This window comes from Cryptomeria japonica, chromosome 3 (assembly GCF_030272615.1).
Source record: "Cryptomeria japonica chromosome 3, Sugi_1.0, whole genome shotgun sequence".
NCBI lineage: Eukaryota > Viridiplantae > Streptophyta > Pinopsida > Cupressales > Cupressaceae > Cryptomeria > Cryptomeria japonica.
In genome coordinates, this window is record NC_081407.1 from 390,740,605 (window position 1) to 390,768,325 (window position 27,721).

At 35.4% G+C, this 27,721-nt stretch overlaps 1 protein-coding gene across 3 annotated transcripts; it reads left to right on the forward strand.

Moving 5' to 3' along the window:
• Nucleotides 1-1,114: 1,114 nt before the first annotated feature.
• Nucleotides 1,115-27,713, forward strand: LOC131047861 (synaptotagmin-5). 3 transcript variants are annotated; one of them, XM_057981648.2, is made up of 14 exons: nucleotides 1,115-1,395; nucleotides 1,487-1,771; nucleotides 2,812-2,916; nucleotides 3,074-3,124; nucleotides 3,336-3,456; nucleotides 3,984-4,105; nucleotides 13,309-13,410; nucleotides 13,520-13,594; nucleotides 25,846-25,925; nucleotides 26,085-26,235; nucleotides 26,357-26,593; nucleotides 26,810-27,103; nucleotides 27,185-27,298; nucleotides 27,395-27,713. In XM_057981648.2, exons 2-14 carry the CDS (start codon nucleotides 1,667-1,669, stop codon nucleotides 27,542-27,544), a joined length of 1,707 nt encoding a protein of 568 aa, XP_057837631.1. In that variant the 5' UTR covers nucleotides 1,115-1,395; nucleotides 1,487-1,666; the 3' UTR covers nucleotides 27,545-27,713. The 3 variants fall into 3 exon arrangements, with proteins under 3 accessions (XP_057837631.1, XP_057837630.1, XP_059074337.1); XM_057981647.2 differs by having other exon boundaries at nucleotides 1,115-1,380; XM_059218354.1 differs by having other exon boundaries at nucleotides 1,115-1,771.
• Nucleotides 27,714-27,721: the final 8 nt, after the last annotated feature.

Below are 27,721 nucleotides of genomic sequence, written 5' to 3' on the forward strand. Positions count from 1 at the left end.
ATATGACTATCTTAATGCGACATGAGTTTGACTATATCCAAACAAAAAGCAATGTTTAAATTCAATATAAATGATTATTTTTATTTGAATTAATCTAATTTGAACCTATAATTTCTATCACAATACCTTTTTATATATATACATGGGGTCAAAGTTGATATCGCTTTTGACTGGAGCCAAGAATCAATGAGGCCACATTTTTGAGCGACCTCATCCTTAGATGTTTGAAAATTCCACTCTTATTTCTCCTCTGCCATTCTAATACTCCATGCTCGACAACTCCCTTATCTCTCCATTGTGCGTTGGCATTGCCTCCTTATCTCTCTCCGTTGTGTTAGCATTACTTCCTTATCTCTCTGCATGCGCTTGACATCTCCACCTTATCATTCCGTTGCACGCACATGACAACTCCACCTTATCACTCGCACGCATGACTCTACCTCATCTCTCCAATATAATATTTATATACTAAGTTAATATAACAAAACACCTTATGATTATGGGAAAAAATATTTTTGACATCTTCTAGATAAATCTGTCCAAATATGTAAAATAAAAGATAAGATCTTGATGACCTTTTATATTAAAAAAAAATAATAAATTTTGAAGATAATTATTTAGAGACACCTAATAACTTAAATTGATGCCTAACTTTTCCAAAAAAATAATTTAATTGATGAAATCAGAATTTGTCTATATTTGAATTTTTTTCCTTCTAACATTTGAGATCATGAGACACCTAATAACTTTTAATAACTTTTAATATGACCACTTCAATGTGACATTTGTCGACGTTTACAGATATTCCCAGACGAAAAGAATTGAATATGAGCAGCGAAACAAAATGTCGGTCGACATTTACAGATCTCCAAACGAAAACCGTCATTTTCTTTAATTTTTAAGCTGATGAAACTTTGACGTTGAGGAACAGTATGCCGGTTGTCAGTTTTCAAAAGATTTTAGATAACTTCTCCGTCGGGGGAATTCGACACGCGGCTTAATCCTGAGGTTTTGACTAGTGGAAAACCCCTAAGCTCCGTAGACTTTCTGTTTTCTTGTAGCTGTTTTACCTGCTGTTCGGAGCTTACAAAGCTAATGGGCTTTGAAGGTGATACCTACCCGACTTTTGTCTTTTGGTGGCCTTGATTGGCCCTTGTAATTATCTTCTTTGTTCTAGATTGAAAATCAGATATTTTTTAATGCGTTAAATAAGTACTGAAATATCTGGGCAGCCATTAAAGCTCAGTGAATTCGGAGTTCCAGTGCACAAATTCGGAGGCTTTAAAAAGAAGCAGCTCAGTTTTGCTTTTGTATTAAAGTAGGCTTGTCCTTGTTTTATGAGACAAATGAAGAGGTGTCTTTGAGTAGCAATTAAGAAAGGTAGGGTAAGCTGAGGTAAGCTCTTGAGTGCAGTGGTATAGGATTAGTTTGTGGTGTTTCAGAGCGATTAAAAAAGCTTAATTTGGTGGTTTGCTTAATGAGTTAGGGCAGGGCGTTTGAGACGGTTACGCCCAGGGCTCAGAAATATTAGTTTTGTGGGGGAAACATCCGAGCCCCTCTGAGTCGACAAGGTGCGCATTGGGTTCAGTTTTGCCTATCCGGCAAGAGGGTTTTTGCGTCGCAGTAGAAGAATAGTTTCGTGAAGGGGAGTAAAAGGAAGGATGCGATGGCCTTCATCACAGGCGTTGTTGTGGGTTTCATTTTCGGAATTGCACTTGTGGTTGCCTTTGTCCACTCGGAGAACACGCGAGCCAAACAGCGAAGCCAGATGGTTAGTTGATTATTTTCATTGTTTTATTTATTTATAAGGAAATGGTAAAATGCCATTTATTTCTTAGAGATTTTAGGCTTCTGTAGACCTTAAATTGTTGCGTTTTGGATGATACTTCAAGTTCCATTATCAGGAAGAATCAGGACGAGTGATCTATTTGGAATATATTACAATGCCATTGCTCTGTTAGAAGTGATGTTTCTTATCAAACTTATTGCAGTTCACCTTGAGGTCTTCCGATACCCCGCATCTTGTTTTTTGCACTGTACTAAATATAATTCTCGAAAACGTCTTTTGTTCGGATCGTTAGACTAGCTGACAACAATTACAGTCTATTTTCTGAAGTCCATAACTACTAGACTATAGCCACCTTTTCATTCAGCTGATGGGGGTTTTCTTTCTTTCCTTAACCTTCCTGGTCTTGTGTACATGGCTTATATAACCAACCATAGGGATGTTTAGCGCATTTTAGGAATTCCATCACCGCATAATATCATATGCCTAGGTACATAACATGCTTTCCTTCCATCACATGTTTTTTTCTGAAACATGAGAATAAACTGAATAATCAGTTTCCTGCGAATCATTACACAGTGATGCCACACTATATTTAACTATCTAAACTTTGTTCCATTCGTCAGTTTGAAGATGAATCGTTTGCAACTCTTTATACTACGTTGACAACCTATAATATTTATTATGTTACCAATACTTAAACAAAATCTGGTCAATCCCAAACAAAAGCTGGACAATCCCAATACTTAAACAAAATCTGGTCAATCCCAATGCAATGCCAATGTACACTTAGTCCCCGTCTAATATACCATGCAAAGCACAAGGATTGTATTGCAGAGTCGCTGACACATTGATCGCTTCTGATCATCCATGGATGCTAATCCAATCTATTCATAATTGAGTTTTAAGTTTTTATGCATAATGATGTCTTTCAGAAACTTTATTCAATGTATCGCATTCTCTCGTCTTTTTCTACTTAAATATGTAAGCATACATTGAGAAAGTTTAACAAAGGTTTGTTACAGGCCACGAACATTTCAGCTCTATCAAAGTTAACAGTGGAAGATGCAAGAAGGATAATTCCAAAAGAATTCTTCCCGCCGTGGGTTGTTTTTTCCAACCTCCAAAAGGTATACAATTCTTTTGTGGCTTTAGTAACCTCTTATGTGGGTTCTTTATCAAGAGCACATACAGGATAACTAAATTATTGCAGGTGCATCATTTATCCTGCACATTTATGGGATTGATCAGATGATGACATAAATCTCTACTTTTCTGTTGATACAGTTAAACTGGCTAAACCATCAGCTGACGGTGGTGTGGCCATATGTTGATAAGGTATACTATAATACACTGCTATGGAAATTTGCTTTTGGATTAGTTCGTTTTTGATTCTTGGTTAACTCTATGTACATTGCACTTAAATGTGAATTCAAAATTTGATAATTGAGTCATGGCATATTTAACTTTGCCTGTCAGATTCTTATCCAAGGGTTTATTGATGTTAATTTTACTGCATTTTTTGAACACTTATCACGTTATGCAACAGGCAGCATCTCAAATGATCAAAACAATAGTTGAACCAACTCTAGAGCAATATAGACCAGCCATTTTGGCTTCTCTCACTTTTTCAAAGCTTACCCTTGGTACTGTTGCGCCACAATTCACAGGTTTGCATTCAAACTATATGATATTTAGCTATGGATTTTTTTTAAGATATTTTGTTGAACCACAAACAATTATTTCTTTGTTTGAAATATTCTCCAAAAGAATATTTTAGTGTGTTACCTTCAAATTTCAATTGATTTCTGTACTTCCACATGAAACTTCCCAGTAGCTAGCATATTTTTGGTTAGTTAAAATATGAGTTTACTTGGTTTTTGTAACTGTATGAATAGGGTTTACTGGCAGGATGTGAAGTATTTGTTAGAGGGCATCTGAAGTCCTCATTAAAACTGAGAAGGGGACTTTATCTTGTCAAAGATTTGGAATTGGATATATGGGTTTTCTATCTTGATTCTGAATCATTAAAATAAATAATTGTAGAAGTCAGAATTATTATGTCATTATTAGATGGCATGCAACAAAGAGGGAAATTTATGTTCCATACTTAACGAGTTAACAATGACAATTTTATACTAATCAACTTTTAACTAAATTCTCAAGAAAGTTTATTGATTTTTATGTTGCTTTACAGGAGTTAAAATTGTTGAAAGTAGTGACAAAGAAGTCATTATGGAGCTAGAAATGCAGTGGGATGGTAATCCTAGCATTATCCTGGATGTTATGACCTTAATCGGTGTGGGACTTCCTATCCAGGTAATCGCTAGAGTTCTGTTGCAATTTGAAATGCATTTCATGAACAATATGTTTTAAATACTTCTTGCAGCATCAGTATCTCTGGTGAAAAATGATCATTTGTTGTAATCTTTGGTACTTGTAAATTACAACAAATGCACATGTTCAAAGAATGCTCAGATATATAAAACTTTAGATACTTGTATAGCTAAAAATGAAGGGCCTCTGCTCTTTGTTTTGATAGAAATTAAAACCTAACAGAGGATACATAGCCGAGTGACAATTTCACCAGCAAAATAGAAACCTAACAGAGGAGGCATAGCTGAGTGACGATTTCACTATCTTTTGACTTGTTTATTGGAGATGATTCAGAATACATTTTTGAAGGTAGGTTATTACCAAGTAATGATGTAATAGCCGCTTCTTATGTGGTTGCTCCCGATAGCTCTGTTAGCGATGGGTGAGAAGGGCATACATGTTAAACTTACCATGATTAGATAGTTGAACCCAACTTTTGGTCACTATATCTCACTATGGTCAATGAAATTGAATGATCGCTTACACAGAACCAATTAACTCCTCTATGCCTCCATAATTTGCCTTTTTGACCAGGGTCACGACAACTTCATACATGAAACCTAGCTGCTAACTTTAGATTTAAGGTTCTAAGCAAACAGTTCTGACTTTTCCTTCTTTCTTGATCAGGGTCATAACAACTTTGTACGTGAAACCTACCACCTAAGCAAACAGTTCCGACTTTCCCTCCTTATGTGACCATAACTTTTCAACTCTTACTTGTCTTCTTATGATACATAAATGCCAAAGCCCCTCTCATGTTTTCCAAACAATTATAATACAACCAAACAAACATTCAACCATACAATATATACACAACAAAATAAACAATGTTTCAGAAGAAAGTGGTTTTGGATAAACTGATTACAAGGATATGAAAGAATTGAAATATTGGGTCTTACTTATGGATGTTAAAGTTACTGTATGCATTCCTTCCTAATTCTAGCAGATAAAGATGCGCCTCCTTCATAAATTAGCAAAATTCTAATGACACTTCTCATCCAAAAATATTAAAAAATAACAAAAATAAAGCCTTAATATGGATTTACAACTTTTTTGGGCATTCAAAATGGATTACAGACACACATGAGTATCTAGCTCAACATTGAAGTCCAAGTGTAAAAAATTAAAAAGAATCAAATGGTTCTAGAGCCTATTTCATTTTATTTATTAGTGTTTGCAAGGGTTTCAAATTGTTCTTATCACAATATTTCTGCGGGATTAGATTCTTCTGGCTTGTCATTTAGGGATTGATTTTTTATTTTTTTTTGGTGGTTAGTGTTCTACAATAGTTTTTGGGTTCCGCATGTGTAAGAGGGCATTGAGACACCAAAGGAACATGTGCTTCATTGAACAAATGGTGTCTTTGACTTTTGGATAATTCATGATACATGGACCTGAAAAATAGGAATCGACTGGTGCATTTGAACTGTTTGGAATATAGACGATCTTGTAATTCTTCCCCTTTGTAACTAGTCTGTAGGTTCACAGTAATCTGCTTGTTTGCTATCAGTTTGGACATTGTACAAACACCATTATGTTGTGTTGCATTCACAACACCATACAATCTATCTTTAAAATTGACTCATATGAATACATAAATTCTGTTTCAAGGTTTAGCATTTGTACATATGAATATTATCATGTTCATGACGAATAGATGAGTTATACTTCTATCCCATGTATTCGATAAACGTGTATTGTTGATTCCTCATTAGTTTCTGTATTTTATTGCATCTTCAATATGGAGATTAATTAGTTAGATTATTTTGTTAGCTGGTTTATTATTTTCATTGTGCCAGGTCTAGCTTTGACATGGATCATCCAAAATGGAAAGTATGGAATAAACCGGCTAGTGGTATCAGTATATGTGCCTTTAGCTATGTTGTTCTTGGAGATGCTACTGACCTGTTCAGACTAAAAGTATGATAATTATTGCATAATGCTGCTTGTGTCTGGAAACAAATAGAATGAGATGTTTGGATTTGGCACCTTGGAATTCTTTATTAATGTCTTCTAAATTGTGTTTATTTTCCTCAAATTCTTGTATTTTTTCTAAGTTTTTATGTTGATGTTATGATATTGACATGATTACTTTTGGTGTTACAAATTTAGTCACAGCCATTCTAGATTAGTATTTTCAATTTTCAATTTTTAATGTTTTACTTTAATCAATATTTGATTTCTTTCATCCTTGTCATTTTGGTTTTCCTTCTTGTGCTTCTTGTTCTGCTTTTTTATTTGTGTTTTTTTTCTTTTGGTAGTTCTTTTACCATTTTAATGTATTTTTTATCTAAACTCTAATAACACACCATAATTAACTCAACAAAATTGACCATTCTTTTTTTTTTTTTTCATTGTGTTTGATTTAGTCGCATACTCTGGGCATCCATCCATTTGGATTAGGCATTCATCCATCCGGGATGAGCATCTAACCATACGGGTTAGGCATTTGTCCATACGGGGTAGGCATCTATCCATTTGGGATAGGAGGTGCTCTGGCCAGAGACTTAGACTCATCGGGACCATTCGGGTCCTAAGCCACTCACTAAGTATTACACTCTTCTAACAGAAGTGCACCGAGGTCGCCGTCCTTAGGAGTAATTGAATAACATAATACAAGCTTGAATTCGGCCTCGGAATTTGGCTTAAAGCCTCGAGAAGTCAAGCGAATCCATACGGGATTCCTTCCGAGTATGCATTGAATTACTTTTTCCAATTTTAATTATCTTATCTTTCAAAATAGGATTCTTACTCAATCTTTCTTCTTACCAAGCCTAGACCCCACCCACAAACGCCTGAGTACGAGGGACAACTCCGTCCCAAGACTGCCTACATACCCGCTTCGGCACGGGATCAAGGCATAAAGTGTGTAGTTCTATTTTCTACTCTATGGTTTGATGTAAATTGATTTGTGGGTACGCAACCCTTTCTAGGGTCAATGTCCCAGACAGTTTCTCTGCGGTTGCTACCCACGATGGTAGCGCTTAAGCAAAGGCTCAAGATGGCCTATTGCTTGTGGCCTAAAATAACTAGATCCTAATTATTATCATAAGTGTCACCCTTGACCAATTGCCAATCGACAACAATATCTCTTCGAAAATTAATTCCATAAAAGCGTCTTTACTTAACCAATCCTAAAGGGGGTTTACTATGGTTTAACTCAACGGATGTAAAATCATTTGAAAATTATCTTATTAGATTATCGATCCAAGGGGGATTACCCGCCCCTTGGATTTTAGCTTCCAAGTGCCCCTTGTTGCTCCCTGACGATTTATAGGGACGATGCCACAGACGTCATTGATGTAGTTTTATTAGGTGTTAAGTGCAGTAGTTCAACACGACGACATTACCCGTAAGCGTGACTTAGAGGCACCGTATATACCGAAAGCTACTAGGTTTTGGTTTCCATCTTCCTTTATTTAGTTTTTTAACTAAGAGCTATGAAAACATCATGCTTGAAAACAATCACGAAATGAATGTACATAATTAGACCTTTCGAAGTTAATTATTTGAATAACTACTTTGATGGCAACCAAGTACCATTTGATAAAAAGAAATACCATTCTTCTACAACTCAACTAATTAATATATAATGGTATGATAAAGGCAATTATGAACTCATATATTAAAACATGTAACTTGTATGAAGATAATGGGAAGGTAACTTGCTCATCAATGAATGCAATTTAACATATAAGTAATGCGCATGATGTAAAAATAGTGACATTTACATACGAGATTAAGTAATGTTTACTTCGATCGTGAGAATATTTAAATTATAGAGTTACTAGTTCCAAATGAGTGATTAGCTTATACTTTTGGAAATTTTGGGTCAAATCGTAATAATAAGACTTATTTGTTTTTAAGTGAGCCAAAATCACTGATCAAGTAGTCCAATAAATCCCTAAAGGGATTGAGACAATAATTTTTGATTTCAATCCTTTGCTAATTTATTAACTTAAAATTTAACTAAACAATTGTTAGCAATTAACAAAAAAAATGTAACTAAAACAATCATTGATAATTAACTTAAAATTTAACTAAAACAATTATTAAAAATTAACTTAAAATTTAATTAAAAACGATTATTAAAAAAAAATTAATTAACTTAAAATTTAATTAAAACAATTATTAAAAATTCCAATTTGCAATTTCAAAGAGTATAATAAATAAAAAAAAGCGAAACTGTTTTGTTTAATAGCAAATAGGGGGGGTGGGGACCATGGGTCCCATCACCCCCTGCGGTCCTGCATGCGCAAGGCCGTAGGGTTGAGGGGACACCGCGGGCCCCCCCCCACTCCCCTGCGGTTACAATAACCGCTCCCCTCCCCGTACGCCATGCAAAATTTATAATTCTTTTCTTTGACCGTGCCATTAATCTCCGACATATATATATATATATATATATATTTTTTTTTTTTTTTTTTATTTATTTTTCTCTTTTAACATTCGAATTATATATATATAACAAAGGAGTATTTACTTATGAAAATAAGAACATGAATAAGATAGATAAACAAACAATTGTTTTAGATTGGTTTTCAGTAACCAGAAGGTTAATATTTTCCAGTATTCACAGGAGGATTGTTTAATCAACCAATATTTGCAGGGAGATCTTATTTCAACTCACAAGGAGGTTTATTTCCAGATTTCACAGGGGGATTGTTTATTTCCAGAATTCATTTCTAGTATTCACAGGAGGATTTTATTCAACTGATAATCACAGAGGTTCAACCAATATTCACAGAGAGATTTTATTCAACTCATTTCACAGAGATTTTATTCAACTCATTTCACAGAGATTTTATTTTAATCATTATTCACAGAGAGATTTGTTTAACTAATAATCACAAAAAGAATTGTTTAACTAATAATCTCAGAGAGATTAAAGAATGAGATTCAGATTTTCATTCGAAGAACCAGAGGATTGAAAAAGATTCAAATCACACAGGGAAGAAATTTTAAATCTCAGAAAGAGAGATTTTAAACAAATAAAAGAATGTGATTTTTCCTTTTGCTAAAATCTTAAAAAAAACAAAAAAACAAGATCATGTGCATATCTTCATAAGGAAAATAAAATAAATAAATAATTATCCTTTGCATGCACTATATGAAAGCATTATCATTATTATTTATCTCCAAATAAAAGATTTAAAATCTAATAAAAGAATTCTTTATATAAAGGAAGATCTATAAATATTTCTGATATTACGAATTCCTCACAAGTAAATGTAAAGATAAACAACAAGGAGAGAACCTGGTTTATCGAGCTTGATGTTGAATCCACTAGCTACCCTTATGATCCTTCCTTGCAACTTGAGGGAAATCCTTCCAACCACAACTTAAAATTCCTGCAACGAAAATAAGACTACCAAAAAGATCTACTTCCAAGACTTGGGAAATTTTCTTCACAACATGATCAACTCCCTTCTTTGAAACTTGCATATAATTTATAAGAAAATTCCCTCCATTCCACTATCTAGAAAATTTAATTAAAAATAGAGATTCTTTCCCAATTTTGGACTTCATGCAAATTGATTAAACTTAGTGGGGGGAGTTACATGCAAGGTGGTGGAGAATCCTCTAGAAGCTTCTTATTCTTCCTACAACATGTGCCATAATTGGATGTGGAAAAATAAATAAATAAAAATAATGTATGTTTTCCATGTGTGTGTGTGTGTGTATTATTATTTTCATTCTTTTTATAACATTTATTCAATCATTTAAATAACTTATCAAAAATATAATAGAATTGTATTTTAAATCCAAAAGTGATAAAGGAGGGTTGTGACATTAACCTTTCTTTATATGCAATTGATATGCTTGGTCAAACAATTATCTTACACTTGTTTTTGCTTTTGCTTGTGATTGGGAAGCTAGACTGTGTTTTGAAGAGAGAAAAACAGCCTTTGTTTAATTAATCAATTACATCTCAATGTGATTGAATGATGGCTTACCTAGCATCATATTCGTGTTAGTATTAAGAGATTAAGAGTGGAGAACAAATAGGATAGGGGATATTGAAGTGAACCTGATGGAGGTCCAGTTTGGATTGATCATCCATCTATTTGATCTGATTGGTAAATTGGGGGATTGATGTCTACCCTTGGAAAGTGATGTTATGATCCTAACATCATATTTTACACACTGTAGGGCTAGGGTCATAGCAGGTGACTCAACCCTTCATGCCATATGATTGGGATTGATGTTAGACTGAATAAAATTGAAATGGTCTCTATATTTCATGTTCTATGTCGTGTTATATACATTATATTAGTCATCAGTCCCATCGCATATATAATTAAATAAGAGGGACCAGTCATCTATCCTTTATGGATGGATGGGGACCTGACAAAATGAAAGATCATTTATATTCTTGACCTTTGGGCATCCTCTCAATGGAGAAGGAGGACTTTTCACATGTCAACACAAAGATTTGGCTTTGAGTTGGTATTGGTGACACATTCCATGGTAACAAGAAATAAGCATGAACGTCCTCAATTGACATAGGTTAAGGGATTTTTTGGGTGGGTACTCACTGTTTTCTTCTGGTAAAGATACCTAGGATTTTCTTTTGGCTGAGATGCCAACTCCCAGTGGACATGTTACAAACCAAATTGGGAAAATAATGTCATCCATCGTTATTTTCAAGCATGTTCCACCTGCAAGGAATTACATAAAACTAAAAGATAATGTCATCCATCATTTATCTATCACTCTTTCTTCTTTTATCATTCTCCTTAGTTTGATTCAAACCTGGAAAGGCACTACCAATTTGAGATGACACTTTTTTAATCCACAAGTCGTATTTTTTGATCTTGAGTTTTACAAGTTTTTTATGAAGAATGGGCTCATCCATTTTGGTGTAGCCTTTGAATCTTATAATACCATGGCAGCAAAAGGATGCTAAATCATCTTGACCAACTTTTCCACCCCGATTGGCTGATGGATTTATCACTGTATTTTTTCTCCGTGTGATATGTTGCTACAAGTTTTTGAATAATTTTGTATTGTCAGTCATTGAACTGCTCCTTGTTGGTTCTTTCTACAATAGCATTGAGCCACTTAATTCCTTCTTAGAGAGTCATTGCTATTTCTTTATTATTTGTATTCGATCCCATGGACTGAAAACATTTACAGAGGTTGCCCATCATCATCTCCTCATGACAATCCTGGATTTGCATTCACAGTGCTATCAAGTCTTCTTCCACAACTCTTTAGGCCTTTTTATCCTATTTACATGAATCCCATTATTAGGGATTTTAATCAAATTTTATCTATTTTGAGTTTCTTATCTTTTTATTTGGTAAAGATTTCCAAGTATTGATTGATTCTAATATTGAAGCTTCTATTCTCTTTCGTCATTCTTTAGGTTGAATTTTCCTTTTCCCTTAAAGTTACTCTTAAGTTTCATTCTTGGCACAGATTCCAAATTATAATGTTTAGACTTAATTGTTTAGGTGGACTCAAAATCCCATCTTAAAGCTTGGCCAAATTCCTCTACATATTCCAGGCCACCCCATTATCCTTCCATTTTAACAGTCTTCCCTAAATTTCCCTTGGCATCTTACAATGCAGAGTAGGTAATCTTCATCTTCTGAGTTGATCTTGTGCAAGTAATAACTTAAAGGCCAGGGAGTCATTGAATTGTGTAGGATCAAATGAATAGTTTTCATTTCAATCTAGTTGCTGTTACTTTTGTTAGAATTTTATAAATGTACCTAAAGAGACTGGTATAATGACATCAAGGAATTTCACATCCTTTTTTTTGGGGGATCAAAGGTTTAGAAAGCCTTTTTTTTGTGTAAGCTGATTTTTTTTTTCTTGATTCTGTTATTACTTATATTATCTCCAAGCCTGCAAAATAGCGAAATTTGTGGAATTATTCTACTCGATATTCATTTGAACTTGGGCTTCTTCTGCACCTAGAGGCTAGACCTACCACAACTTTTTGGGGTTCTGGATCCACCTCACATTAACAGTTTGTTATCCTTTATGATACACCTCACATTACAGTTTGTTATCCTTTATGATAGACATCTTGGAATATTATCAGCATTTCATCTTGTTCTTCTTGTCTTTTATCTTTAGTTCACAAAGTTCAAAAATATTTCTCAACTTCTTTTCTGATTTCTTATTGTATTCCATCAATGACCATCTCTATTTTCTAAGGTGTATGCCTCCTTATGACTCTTTTCCTCCTTTTAGAAATTGGTTTTCAAAACCACTTAACCATTTTCCTTTGCTCCTTTTTGTTTGCATATTATCCTTTGTGATTGAGGCCTCAAAATCTCATTTTCTTAATGACATAAGCTATGCTCATAAACTGTCCATTAAGATTATTAATATATTCAAAAATCAAGGCATTCCACAACTTTGGTGGTAAACCAAATAACCTAATCCACGCAAGTGATTTTGTCCATTTTGTTACTGAAATCAAAATTTGGTGTTTTTGGCTGTAAAAGTAATATTACATTTTTCATAAACCAAAGCCCCCTATTGCAAACCCTATCTCCATCCCATGAACAATCAAACATGGCTAGGAAGAACCCCTTTCTAGGAATTGTTTTTTCAACTCTTTATCTTCCATTTTTTTGTATGCCTATACACAAGTATTCCATAGTGAGCCAGTAACCAATGAATTTTCCTATTCAGGCTTTGCTATTTACAAACATTAACTTTGGTTCTATCATTTTGTTCTCAATCACTAGTACTGGGAATTTTTCGGTCATTTGGAATCTGCCTTTGAAAAACTTTCCACTATCTGTGGTCTACTGCTCCTTTTCATTTCTTTCCACATATTTTTCCTGGAGCTTCTCATTCCTTGTTATAACTTAGCATTTTTACCTCAGAGCCCCCTTCCATTGTGCATGTCTACCTTCTCCATTTTATTTCAGCGTGATTCACTTGTTGTCTCATGCTTCCATCTTTGATCTCCTGGTATATGGCCCATCCTGCCAGTTTCTCCATTTTCATTTCACAGATCGTTTACCCTTTAATAGCTATTTGTTGAATGCTTTATATGATGATTTAGTATTCCTAACAGTTATTCTTGAATATCTGCTGTCATGGTGTCCTCACAAATTTATGGATTTTCTGTGGAAAGGAAGTTGAAGAAATATAATTAATAATTATCTTTTTTTCAGGTCAAGAATGTGGGTTTCACTGGTGTTTTCCGGCTGATCTTTAAACCTTTAGTAAATGAGATCCCATGCTTTGGAGCTCTTACATATTCTTTACGGGAGAAGGTTAGGTTACAAGATAAATGAGATGGCTTTGTCATTACTCTTGAAAGCTATTTGTGCTTGAAGACATTATGGATGCTTTATTTATTATAAAATGCTACTATGGTTGCAGAAAAAGCTAGATTTTACATTGAAAGTTGTTGGAGGAGATATGTCATCCATTCCGGGAGTGTCTGGTGCCATAGAGGTGAGTTTTCACTTTAGTTTCTGCGTAATGCTTTAATCAATCTGTTTACTGGAATTCACCGACAATTCTTGGTCAGTGGTACTTCTTAAAGACTAGCTTCATTTTTTCATTTGACAAGTAATGCAGATCCCTTTCTCTTACTATCTGGTTGTCACCAAACATTGATGTCAGAAACCCATGTCATCCTTGCTCTTAGTCTAGGATACCATGGAATTTATAAATTTAAGTCTGGAAACTAGAGCTTGCAGATTTGATTTCACTAAAACCTCAATAGCCAATTGAATATGGCAGCATTGCAATGAAATAAGTCAAGATATAGCCTATTATGATGCAACATAAATCACTAAAACAAAAAGGTATCGGATAGAAAAAATACATTCTTGTTGATTTGTGTGTCAAATAGAAATATCCATAAGTTACCAGATTTGCATCAATGTTAAATGCAAAATATGTTAAAACTAGATTGGGAAGGAAGAACTAGTGCACAAGTAGATTTGTGTTAACAAGGTTCTTCATGTAACATGCTAACTTAATCTGAAAGAAATTCTAAGGAAAACTATAAAATATGCATAAAAAGTAATGCTATCTATTGCATGAACAAAGTTTTTTAAACATTTTAAACTAGTTTGAACAAGAGGTAACAAGTAATCATATGCATCAACTAAATGAATTACATTAAGCAAAGAAGTTAACTTGTTCTTTCTCTTTAACATAAACATTATGCAACAATTAAATAAGAGTTTACAACAGTCTCTCCAATTTGGTATCTTTTACAAGTCTTGGCTTATTCTGAATAAGGGAGAGCATTGTTGTCACAAAAATTTGCACCCTTATTGAGCTATCAACTCAACAACCTTGTGAAACATGGAAACAACCCCAAAGTGTGGGACCTTGCGCAATGGGGTTGAATCTTCAGAGAAGGCCGCCTTCCTTCTCAATCCAAGTGTAGGTGTTGAACGAAGTCAACACTCCAAATTCTACTTCTAAACCTATCCTAACAGCTTGTAGAGGAAAAGAGAAGAAAGAAATACTATAATGCAAGGAGGCGATGCACCAAGATAAGAGACATTCCCACCCCAAGATGACAGAATCAATTGAAATACCTTGGATTTGCACAAACTTCAGTTGCATGAATGACCCTGAACATATTTATGGAGGTTAGAATTTGTTGAGTGTCAAAAGGGGAGAAGGTTTCACACAAGTCACACCTAGAAACAAGTTAACACACCATATATGTGAAACATACACTTACAATGAAGGTAAGAGAACATACACAACATGCATAAGTTGAAGGAAGGCAATAATGATAATTTCAATTTATTCTTGGGCCAATGGCCAAACTTATAGTTGCAGAAATGCAAGAAAATATACAAATCTTCAAGAGAAGTGAAAGCAAAGAGTAGCTCAAGTCAACAAGGAGAGAACCCTTTACAATGAGGCTGAACACCCTATATATAGCAAACTGGTTGCAGAGGAGGGACCACTTGGTCAAGGAGAGGAAGCCTTGACCTTGGTGTGCATAAAGGAATGTTAGTCAGGGAAGGTAGGGAAGTGCATAGATCTGACATGGTGTGCATGCAAGCAACCTAGCCATACCCTGACAAGGCAATCCCAAGAAGAAAAGTACTTCTAGAAGGTGGATTTCCTAACATTCCAAAGTCAGAGCATTTAGACCTAACATGAAGGCTATTAAGTAACCATAAATAAGCATGGCCTTGAACTCCACTTGATGGCAACCCTGCAAAAAGCATTAAATGCGCCCCCGTAGCTCCATGAATGAAAGTAGACAAGTTGCAGGGATTGGTGGAGCATTAAGAGCCTTGAGTGTTGATTACGTCATTTGGAAGTGTTGCAAGTTGTCGGAAGCCTTTTGTAAGGGGAGAGGAGTTGGGAACCTCAGAGTTCTTGGATTCCAGGTTCAAGAAAGGAAAAGGCTTGGAACCCAAAATTCTGAGATTTCTAGTTCAAGGAGGAAAAGGCTTGGAAACCGGGAATTTCAAGATTCCAAGTTCAAGGAGGAAAAGGCTCGAAAATCAAGAATTCTAGGATTTCGGGTCCAAGGAGGAAAAGGCTTGGAACCTTGGAATTCTAGGATTCTGGGTTCGAGGAGGAAAAGGCTTGGAACCCTGAAATTCCGAGATTCCAGGTTTAAGGAGGAAAAGGCTTGGAACCTGCCTCCAGACAACACAACACTTAACATTTCATGATTCCATTAGTTTTGTCCTTGATCAACTGGGGCAGCGGCAGTCCATTGAACATATCTCTAATCGGTTCTCACTATGGACGAAAGGATGTCATAAAATGAGAACAAGCATCATCAAGCTGCAACCACAGACTTGGTGGTCCCCCCCACACCTTTACGGAAGTGGCCCTACCCTTCACAAGCGTGCATACACAAGGCTAGGTCTAATTGCCATCAAAGCTTGGTGTTTAGAATGTACAGGACTCTAGTCAGTCACACACTATAGGTACTTTCTAACTAGCATGACCCTTTGAATGGACAATGTATCCGGATCAAGTGAACTGACAACCGTATGTAGAATCTTGCGGCACCTTGGCCAAAGGTTTTATATAATGTCAAGCACATTTAATGTGCATTCATTGTTCACCACCCCACTCAACTTGTTACAATAACACTCAAGTTCTATTTGACTAGACATGGTGGACTTGACCACTACAACATGCTAACATTGCATTATGTTTACTGCTTATGGTAGGTTGCACAAGACTCAATTACACGATGTTGACATTTAGTCAACTTTATGATTTCAGCTTCTTTTTAATTCTTAATATATAGTTAAGCTTTATCTTGCTAGCTGGATGAGTTACAATTTTAAAATTGTGATGGTCTCAATTCTCTCCACTGGTTAGGATTACTTCCTAGCCTCCTAGAATGAGACTATACCCTAGTATACATAGGGTTGCTCGAGAGTTACGATTCACAACATGATTCGTATGAAGAAAAATCACTATTTAACAATGCTAGTAAGTGCGTGGTTTTGGCACATTACATTTGTACATGTAGGTGCATCCCTTGCACATACATGCAAGTACCTTCCCCACTTTGAAATAAATAACAATCTTTCACTAAATTCAATGTACCCACAACTGACTACTTTCCAGTCTTCAGAAAGTTTACCAATTGGTACTACAAGTTCATATCAACCAATCATGATCCATGACTGGCAGACAACTTGGCTCTTTCAAGCTCTTAGAACACAATGCAGTGCAATAATATTACGGAAAAGAAGACACCATTCCCTTCCAGAGTCTCAATTTGACCCAAATAAGGGTCTGTGTACAAATGCTAAATAAACAACAATAATGCTAAGCTCGGCATGGCTGTAGTTCGAATGGGAAATAGAAGTATTCCACAACAATCTATATGTAAATAGAAGTATATATATGTAAATGGTTTTAATGCCTCAGGACTGGATGCTTAGAGTGATGCAATAAATTTCATGCTTATGATGGTCAGAGACAACATCTTTGCAACAGAATATGCTCAAGAGAAATGGTTTGGTTCTACCACTGGAATGAGTAGTAATATCTTAGCATGCTTGCGGATTTTGTTAAGTTCTTTATACTACAGCTCGCTCAACTTAGTAAGCTGTCTTTTAAGACTATCTTCAAATGATTTCATTAACTTAATGATTTGATCCACATGTTATTCTCAAATTCTAGAAGAAAGAGTACTTTAGAAATATGCATTCTATTAATTTTTTAGATGCATGTAAAAGCTCAACAGAGAAAAGTATAAATGATAGTGATTCATGCCTGGAGATTAGCTCAATAGTGCAAGTATGAAGAGCTGTTCCTTCTCAGCTAGACACCATGTACTCCTTGAATGAGCTACAGATTTCCTTCTACTGCAAGCTTTGGATGAGCACCAAAATACTTCCAAGCTCGAATCCAATAACTTATATTAATTCAAATTATAAGTTCATGTCAAAAGATATAAATTTAAAATTGAAGATTATTGACATAAGGAAGATGACCTTGACATGACCAACCAAACTAAACAAGGTCCCAATGACTTAACGTCATTAACACTGGCTCAACCCTAGTGACTCTAGGGCAACGATGACAAACCCTAAATAGGTTACTTATCTCAATAGTCAATACATGGCGTTGATGGCATTTTCACCTTTTCATGTGTTTGTGCCCCTCTCCCTAGTGATGCTCTTCCTCCCTTCTCCGAGGGTGGTAGAATTCTCCTGCATCCACTTAGCCACATGAATGTAGTTAGACAAAATCTTAACACCATTTAAAGTATCCACATAACAACGCATTAGCTCACTTAATTATTCAAATCAATATTCATTTATTCCATAAAATTCATCAAACAGATGTTCATAGCTTCACATATCTAATATCGTCATCATATCTCTAATATGCAACAAAGCAAAATGAAATTGTTCATGAAAAGAGGGATGTAACAGTTCAATTAATGGAGCACATTTGCTAACAAGTGTAGATCATTCTGCAGCATGCTAATGCAAATTACAAGTATTGTGATGGCAAGCATCGGGCACTGCACACCTTTTATGTTAGTGATAGAGTTTGGCTACACCTGCAGAAGGAGAGATTGACAGGACCTTACCTCAAGCTTTACTCACTTAGGCATGGGCTCCATGCCGTCACACCAAGCAAGTGGGAGAGAATGCATTAGAGCTTGATATTCTTGCCTAGCTTGGGATGCATCGAGTCTTAAATGTAGACCTATTGCATTGATACCTAACACCTTTGTTGGATGCTTTAGATTTTGCAGAGACAGTTCAATAAACAAAGATCACTTCAAAATATAACATTCCAACAGAATTAGATCAATTCATTGATGCCAGTGTCAAACAGACATGACAAGAGATCTATCTTATCTAGATTGTCAAAGCAGGTCAAGTTCTTTCTCAGGGAATAGGGTTTATAGAAGCACTGGTCATAAATCAGCTCCCACATCTTTTGTTGCACTTTCCAGCAATTGGAACCATTGGTGTACAAGGAGTGGTGACTGTTCCAAGGGGATCTGGGTCAGGGTGCTGCTTGGCAACTTTTGTGGTTTCATTAGCAAGATCTTCAGCCTAGTCAGTTCCTGTATCTCAAAGCACTAGTCATAACTCCTTGTCAATGTCACAATTTGACTTATTGTTGGCAGTTGTGACATTTGCAACTAGATTTGGAATCACCATGTCCCAATTGATGACTCAGATTCTTCTCTTTGTAGGGATATGCACATAACCATTCTTTGTAGGTATGCTGGTTGCATGGCAGTTGAGGAGATAGGCACTGTACATGTGTTCTCACAAATTTTGTACGAAACTAACATAATACAAATTTGCTTTAGAGCTCTAATATGGCTATCAAACACGTTCTTTGTTTTTGTTGTTCAATTGTTCTTTGCTCATTAAGGTCAAATTTATTCTGAAATCAGAAATTTAGTTCCAACTCATACAAGGTTAAACTTATTGAAATCCCTTCCTTCCATGGACTAATTCCAACTCGTACAAGGTTAAACTTATTGAAATCCCTTCCTTCCATGGACTAATTCCAACTCATACAAGGTTAAACTTATTGAAATCCCTTCCTTCCATGGACACGTGGCAACTAGGGTACCACTTTAGTAAATCAATGGTCCAGAAATTTTCTGGGATATGATTACTGACTTGACAAATTTAGATGGGATTCAAATTTCTCTGCTTTTCAATAGAATCAGCCTAAGGGTAATGCTTATATTCTGACTTATGCAATGTAAAGGTAAGGCTTATCGCCTTACTTTGTAAATAGGAATAAACACTTAAATTATCTAGAAAGGCATTAAAAATAAACTAAGGCCATTAAAGCCTGTAAAGAACTAAAATAAATTGTGCTGGGTCTAGAACTTCAAGAATTTCCCTTTGCACCTTATCATCAAATTTACCTTTTAAATTTTATTAATAGAATTATTGAATCAATCATGAATATATGATTAAGAAACTTTTTTTAACCTTGGATGGTTATTAATGGGACTTAGTCTATGATCAAACAATTTAGAAAACTCATTTATCTTGTAGGAAGAATTATGGAACCTTAAACAATCAAGGAACTGACTTGCCAATCTGATATTTTTAAACATTAGTTTCAAAATTTCAAGTCCATATGAAGTCGTTAAGAGTGAATATTTCAAGGTTCAATGGAGTTTCTTGAGGGTGGGATGAGGAGACAGGTTTTGGGATAGGGGGACCAAGGGACCTAAGTTTGGGGATGGCGGCAGGGGGTGGCACACATATATATTGATATAGTACTTGAAAAATTTGTTATAAAAGGAATAAGTATAAGAATTACAAATGAAAGTTTGGCACACTAAGTAAATTACTAAATACTAAATATTAAAGTTAATCGCATTGCAACAATTGCATTGAACATTTGAAATTTTGAAGTTAACATTAACAATGAAAATGTCAAATTTGGATTTACTATACTCAAAATTTCATATGATGATTGCAAATACAATGTTTAAAAGGACAAAATGGCCTAAATTGATGCTTCAAATCATCCTCAAACTCCTCATCACTAGAATTGCTAGACTCCACATGCATACTAAGTAAATTACTGAATACTAAATAATAAAGTTAAACACATTACAATGATTGCATTGAACATTTGAACTTTTGAAGTAAACATTAACAATGAAAATGTCAAATTTGGAATATATATTATATTCAAAATTTCATATGTTGATTACAAGTGCAATGTTCAAAATGACAAAATGACCTAAAGTGATGCCGCTAATCATTCCCAAACTCCTCATCACTAGAATTGCTAGACTCCACATGCCCAAGCTTCTCCAAACCAAAACCAACCGGCTGTCTATGTAGTATCATCATCAACCTGTGCTAGCTCCTCTAACTTTAAATCCCATCGGGATGCTAGAGTCTCGGATGCTAGAGTCTCGTTGTACATAAGTGTATGATGGTCGATGGGAGGAAATACATTATGTACTACCACAAGTTTATTACCTTCTAGATGTAAGCTTGTTCCTCTTAATGGAGCTGATAAAGCTACAAGTAGACTAGTTCCTCTCAATAGTAGAATAACTACAAACTTGGCATAGAAATAAATTGCTAGAGAGGTAGTCCATGAAGTGGGCCCGTGCATAGTCTCCCTATCTATGTTGGCCTCTTTAGAATATCCCTAAGAGTGGCAAATTTTGCTCAATTAGTAAGAATGATGCTGACCTTTGTAGAATCATACATCTTTTGATTGGGCTTTGTGAACCCCATCTTCATCTTAGTATCTTGTATAGGTGTAATTTTGTTAGGCCTTTGCACATACCACTTTGGGTTCAAAGCATAGGCAACCATGTGCAAGGGACTCTTGAGCTTCTCCTATTTTGTGATGAATGATTGGTTGGATATGTTTGTTGTAAAATTGCAATGTGGGGTCCTATCACACAACAACCTTCATTTGGTCAAGCATAGTATCAATGCACTCATACACTTCTTCAAGGCTAGCTGCATTGTCATTCCCATTTGAGTAATGACGGAGACAATATATTTCGCTTTACCCCAAAACATCACTCTTCACCACATTCTTCAACCTCTTCCCTTGCTTTGTTTTGGACTTAGGCTATCGATTTCATTTTGCTATCATAACACTTAGACTATTGATTCCATTTTTCTATGATAACAATTAGTTCCAATGTCTTTTGCAACTCAAACATCCCTCAAATATAATGAAATATAATGTATATCTAGTCTCTATAGTTTTCAAGAATTTCTTCTTGGAGAAGATCTTAAAGAGTGCATGTGAAGTGTGGTAACAAATTGATTTGATCAAACTACTCGCCCCTTCTTGAACTCCAACTTGGCAATTTGTAAGTCTAAGGTAAGGTGGGTTGGGCGCTAGGCTGGGTCGCAAGGATACCTTTGGCGTAACCAAAAAAAAATTTGATTTGATTGAACCAATTTTTATCAGTCCTTTAGTGCCTTATTCATGGTATGCACACAATGAGGAGTGTACCAAATATTGTAGGCTGCCTCAATTAATTTCCTTGTAGCTTTGCACACATGAGCTGCATCTATCACTACTTGCAGTACATTTTGTGGCCCAACCTCTTCTATAGCATCTTAAGGATATGAAATAAAAAATCAGCATCCTTGTGATGCCTTGAACAATCAACAACCGTAATGAAATAAGGGCCTTCCGAATATGCAACCATGATATTGGTGAGTGGACGATGCCTAACGTCCATCCACCCATCCATGTACTTGTTCATTTTCTCCATTCAAATATTGATTTTGTAAATGTTTTTATCCAAAATTGTTGTCCTCAATTTAGTCTCCCTTGGTGGCACGTAATGGTCCTGCCTTTATAATCCTTGCCAAAACTCCTAATAATGAGAGTGAGCCACATGGAATGGAATGCCATTGGGAAAGAAGAATCTGCCAGTGACATTGGATGTCTCATCCTTCAATTGCACATTGAAGAGAATTGCTAGCAGGTTTGGAGCATCAATAGTCACCCTATGTTTTCTCATAGACTTTGCTTCCCCCAAACTAGAAGAAATTGAAATATGTGCATGTGGCCTTTGCAAAGTAGAAGCAAAACTCTGATGATTTGCCCCCCTTAGTGGCAAAGAAGTAGTTGTAGGTGCTTTTTTTTCACTACCGCCCTGTAATTTACTTATCTCAGCCCTATATTTGAGGTTTTGTTTCAACTTTTCATGTATTTTTCACCTTTGCCTCGGATATGAAGGAGGTGGGCATTGACTCTGGAAACGCTGCCCTGAAATTCAAGCTTACAAAAGTGGCACTTCCACATTCTAGGGCCTCTAGATTCCCCAAGCTTTGTTCGCAAATTTTTTAAAGAGGACTTAGAATTGAAGGTATTTTTGTAGCATTTTGGAAAGGCAACTAACATTTGCACTCTTAATGGAACTAGTGGTCAGCCTTATTTGTTTTCATACTTTCACTAGGTGCACAAACAGATACAATTTTAACTTCTTCAACCTCTTAAGGCTCAACTTCATCCTCACTCATGTTGTGAGAACTCATAGGGAAACTGCAATAATGATATAAAATATAGAAGTTTTTAGTTAAAAAATTAAAATTCAAATCATGCACAATGCAAGGGATGAAAACAAGGATTTTCTTTTTGTTTTTCTTACTTAAGTCACGAAGCACACAAGCAGGGAATACACAAATAAGAATCCTTGTTCTTAAGAATCTCAGCCTTTGTCAAACAAGGATTTTACTTTTGTTTTGCTTACTTTCGGTCACATGAAGTGCAGAAGCCTAGACAAAAGTCTGAATATTTAACAAATTAAATATTATTATTTATAAAATTAAAAAAATCTAAAATTTGATCATTATTCATTTGTAAAACCAAAATAATGAGTTTAAGTTGAAATTTGCAACTATACAAATTGTAAACCTTTAATTTATGACTAATTTTGTCAACTAAAACTATTAATGACTAATTAGTTACTAAATTGATCAATGAAAAAAATTAATTAAGAAAAGCAGTCATGAAGGAAGCCTACCTTGAGGCTTGAATAATGCTTTGAATCCTTTGATTCAACAGTGGATTGGCGTCAATCCTCCTCTTGCTCTTCCTTAATCCTTATGCGTGAGTTGGAATGGGTATGAGAAGCCTATTTGTAAGTTTTTTTGAGTGTTCAGGGTTTGGGTCTGAGGACCTATGTTACACATTTCAAAAAGCTTTTTGGTTTTGTTTCGCCAAAATAAAGTTTTGCAGCTTTCGACCATGAGGGTTGCTTGGGTGTCTCAGTTGAGAGATTCTTACACCATCATCTATTGTCCGAGCTTTTGGGGAGGTGTAGGACACACCTCCCGATTTAGGGAGCTTTTTAATTGTGGTGTAAGATGAGATGACACTAGCGTCATCATTGACTTATTCTTACACCCTCATCTGTTGAATCCAGTTTTGTGCTCATTGTCATGTTGTGGAACAATAGACGACTTGTATGCTCATGAATGTTCAGGGTGGTATGGAACATCCATGTGCAGGCTTCGGTGTGCTTGCAGATCTTTCAAAACAAAGTGCTTTGCTGAGTTTGATGAAAATACTTTGGTTATAAGTGGCAAAATTGTTTACGATCACAGGGAATGCAAAAATGCCTCTCTATTTGAAAACATATTTGAGTTTGTAGGTTGGGGTAGTCTGGTTTTGAAAACTGATTTATCTAGTGGAGAGAGGTTAACTCAAATTCTGCTTGTATTATGATTCATGTATGTCCAAGTTTTTCCAGAATTGTTAATATTTTTTTGGAAATTAACCTATGTTACCCCGAGTTTCCAGGACGGGGGGACGGCAAAGGGGACAGCTGTATAAAATATAGGGAAAATTTAAAATATATAGGGAAATTCTAAATGTTATATGAAAACATGGATAAAGCATGCATATATACATTATATTCATATGAAAACATGGATAAAGCAGCTATATGTACATTATAGAACCTTAAAATACCACATTTGTGTTCAGAATTCCTTGTCAATACTCAATAGTCAATATACATTCATAATTCAGAATTCATTGCCAATACTCAATATGCATTCATAATTGAAAATTCATTGTCAATATGCCAGCACTTGTTTGATTTGTTGAAAATTTGACTGCTCTGCTTAAACAATTATCGCTGGAAATAATTATTTTTATCACCCGTATCGCATATCCTTCCCTTTTAAATATATGAATATCATATGATAAGAGATAAAATATTTGTATCGTTCCCTTTTAAAGTTTTAAATATATCATATAGTCAAACATGAAATATGGCAACAATATTATGAATTATCATCGTTGCCTTTTAAATTTTTAATAATGTTGTTATATGGAGCCTAATCAGACTTGGAGGTTAAATTTTCCCCACTTTTATTGGCGCAGTTTCCCCCCAAATTATTCAACGGGGGTTTGGGGGCAGCGCCCCCAAGACGGGCCTTGTGGCGTTATAGGGCGGGGTTGACGGGCAGCACCCCCGAAAGCTCAAACGACTTAAATGACTTTTATTATTTTATTTGCATGTAATTGATATTTTCTACATGCAATTCCTAACAAATAATTGGAACGATTTCGGGCAAATAATTTGGGGCCCACATTAGGAAAATATGACATTTTTTATTTTTTTAATATTTTTTACTACCCCTAGCTATGGGGGATGTCTGGCCCTCCCCGGGACGGATTGGGGACGTCCCAGCTGTCCTCATATGTCCCTGGGACGTATGGACGTCCCCCACAGCTGGGGCAAACGTCACCCTGTTTCAGGGACGTCCCCTCAATATTCCAGCAATTTGGGGATGAGGGAAAACGTCCCCGAAACCAAGTCCCCGAAACGTCCCCGGGACTGGGACTGGGACGGGGGTTTTCAGGCCAGGGTTCCTTGAAATTAACATCTTTTCTATTTTAAGCTCTGCCAGAGTATTTTCCAATTTTTAACTGGCCTTATGGTTGTGGTTGATGAGAGTAGTTTGAAATGCTCTTGTCATCTTTCACTTTCCAAAGTCATTATGTTTCAGGATATGGCAGGATATATTTCATGGAAAGTAATCATCAGTTTCCTAATAGTATTTTGCACCAAAGACTTAATTGTTATGTTGTTCTCTGTTTTCTGTTATAAATGGGCGCTAAGAATGAAAGAAATCTGAAGGTAAAAAGTAGACACTGACCCCCAAAATGGTGATCTGTCATATGAATTGGTTATATTGTCTATCATGATGTTCTGCAAGGCACACGATAGTGGGATGCCAAACATAAATCAGTGGTAATTGCTTCTGAAGCATGGTTATGATAGGATGATCAATTTTGAAAGATGGTTATATCAGAATACATAACAAAAATAATTTCTACAGATTCATTAAGATTATCTATATCAAGATCCTTATTCTCTTCTTTAAAGTCATCAGATACAGACTTTGTAGAATCCGCCTCTTCAATTTTATCTTTAGCTTGGTCACCTAGATCAATTTTTTCTTTCTTCAGTTAATAAGTCAACTCTTCTACTTGTTCTGGATTGTTCTATTGCCTATGACTTATCACCCTAATTGATTTTTTTAGTAAGTGATATTGATAACTGCTTTCAGAAAACAATCCTTTTTCTTGGAAGGAAATTGAATGTTGCACACTTCTATTGCATGTTTGGACAACAGGAAAACAAGATTACAGTATTTCTTTTGGTTTATTGAAAGAGGCATTACTATTGCTATCAAAATCTAATCAGGAACTTCTTAGAACTCATGGTCAACTAAATGTTGTAGGAAACAATAAAAGCTGCGGTTGAAGATTCATTGCTGTGGCCAGTGCGTAAGGTGATACCCATTTTGCCTGGGGATTACAGGTGATTAGTGTTTCAATATGTTTGTTATTTAAGTGGTAAAAGCAAAAGACGAAATTGAACATACTTGGCTTATGTAGTGAGGCTGCTTATATTGTCTTCCTCAGCCCACATGTTTATTTATGTTGACTGCCTTATTCTAAATTGATTTGTTATCTACAGTGATCTAGAGTTGCGCACTGTTGGAATTCTACAAGTAAAACTTGTGCAAGCAAAGGATTTGCTCAACAAAGACTTAATAGGAAAATCTGATCCTTTCGCAGTACTATACATCAGGCCATTAAGGGAACGAATGAAGAAAAGCAAGACCATAGTAAGACTCAAGTATGCTTATAACACTTGTTTTTCTGGATAGACTTGTGTAACAGTTAATATAGGATGTTGTGTCCATCTGGATTTTGATCAATCAACTAATTGATATCTTAATACTGAAGAGCAACGACTTGAATCCTATCTGGAATGAACATTTTGAGTTCGAGGTTGAAGATGTTGCTACACAGCATTTAACTGTAAAGATTTATGATGAGGAAGGGGTCCTCCAGGATGCAGAACTCCTAGGTTGTGCTGAAGTGCAATTGAAGGAGCTAGAACCAGGAAAATTGAATGATGTATGGTTACCTCTTGTCAAAGATCTAGAAAATAAAAAAAGGGACACTAAGAAGCGTGGTGAGGTAATAACACTATTGTACTTGATTTATTTTATATGAATGAATGTTGTGAAGCCACGTTAGTTTCTGTTTTGAAAAATAATGGGGTGTTTAATTGTGATCTGAGCTTTATTATGGGTAAGGGCTATACCCATTTTAAATAAGTTCTCCTAATCTCCATGAAATATTTTGTTGGAATAAACCTTTTTATTGAACATAAACAAACAAAAGTTTTGACAGGTGCACCTAGAACTTATTTACCATCTATTCGGTATGGAGAATGGTTCTACTGGTTCATTTGCAATGGGAAACGAGCAATTTGGAATGACTTCTTTGGAGAAAGTTCTTACTAATGGCATGAACGGGCAAAGGCCTTTTTCAACTAGTTCCAGCAAAAGGAAAGACATAAATCGTGGTGTTCTCTCTGTGACAGTGAAACGAGCTGAGGACTTAACTGCAACAGACCTAATGGGCAAAGCTGATCCATATGTGGTACTTCATATGAAGAAAACAGATGCAAAAAAGAAAACACGAGTAAGTTTTGTTTGATATCAGCTTTTTTATATTAAAACTGCTTATACACATTTTGGTATTACAAAGAAATAATTTCTGCAGGTGGTCTCCAAAAATTTGAATCCTGAATGGAATCAAACGTTTGACTTTGTTGTGGAGGATGCCTTGCATGATATGTTGATTGTGGAAGTTTGGGATCATGACACATTCAGCAAGGTGATTTCATATATCTTCCTGTTTTTTGTTTATAAATTATTCTTTTTTACATGTCAGGATTATAATTTAGCATAATTCTTATATCCACTTATTCAGGATTTCATGGGAAAAGTTGCAATGACGCTAACAAAAGTTCTCCATGAAGGCGAATATGATAGTGATTTTCTTCTGGATGGAGTCAAATCTGGGAGGATATTTTTACATCTTAAGTGGACACCACAACCGATTTCTGTTGGTGTACTCTAATGAAAATTTGGTCTTTGTAATAGTTAATAAATATGTAAAATATTATTCTAGATATAGGGATAGACTGTAGAAGCTTCAAATTTATTGAGTTCCAGATCTTATTTTCATTGAAATGGTTGATTTGTTCTTGAATGCCTTAAGAATAAAAGAGTCTCTGCAAATTCAACTAGTCTGGGT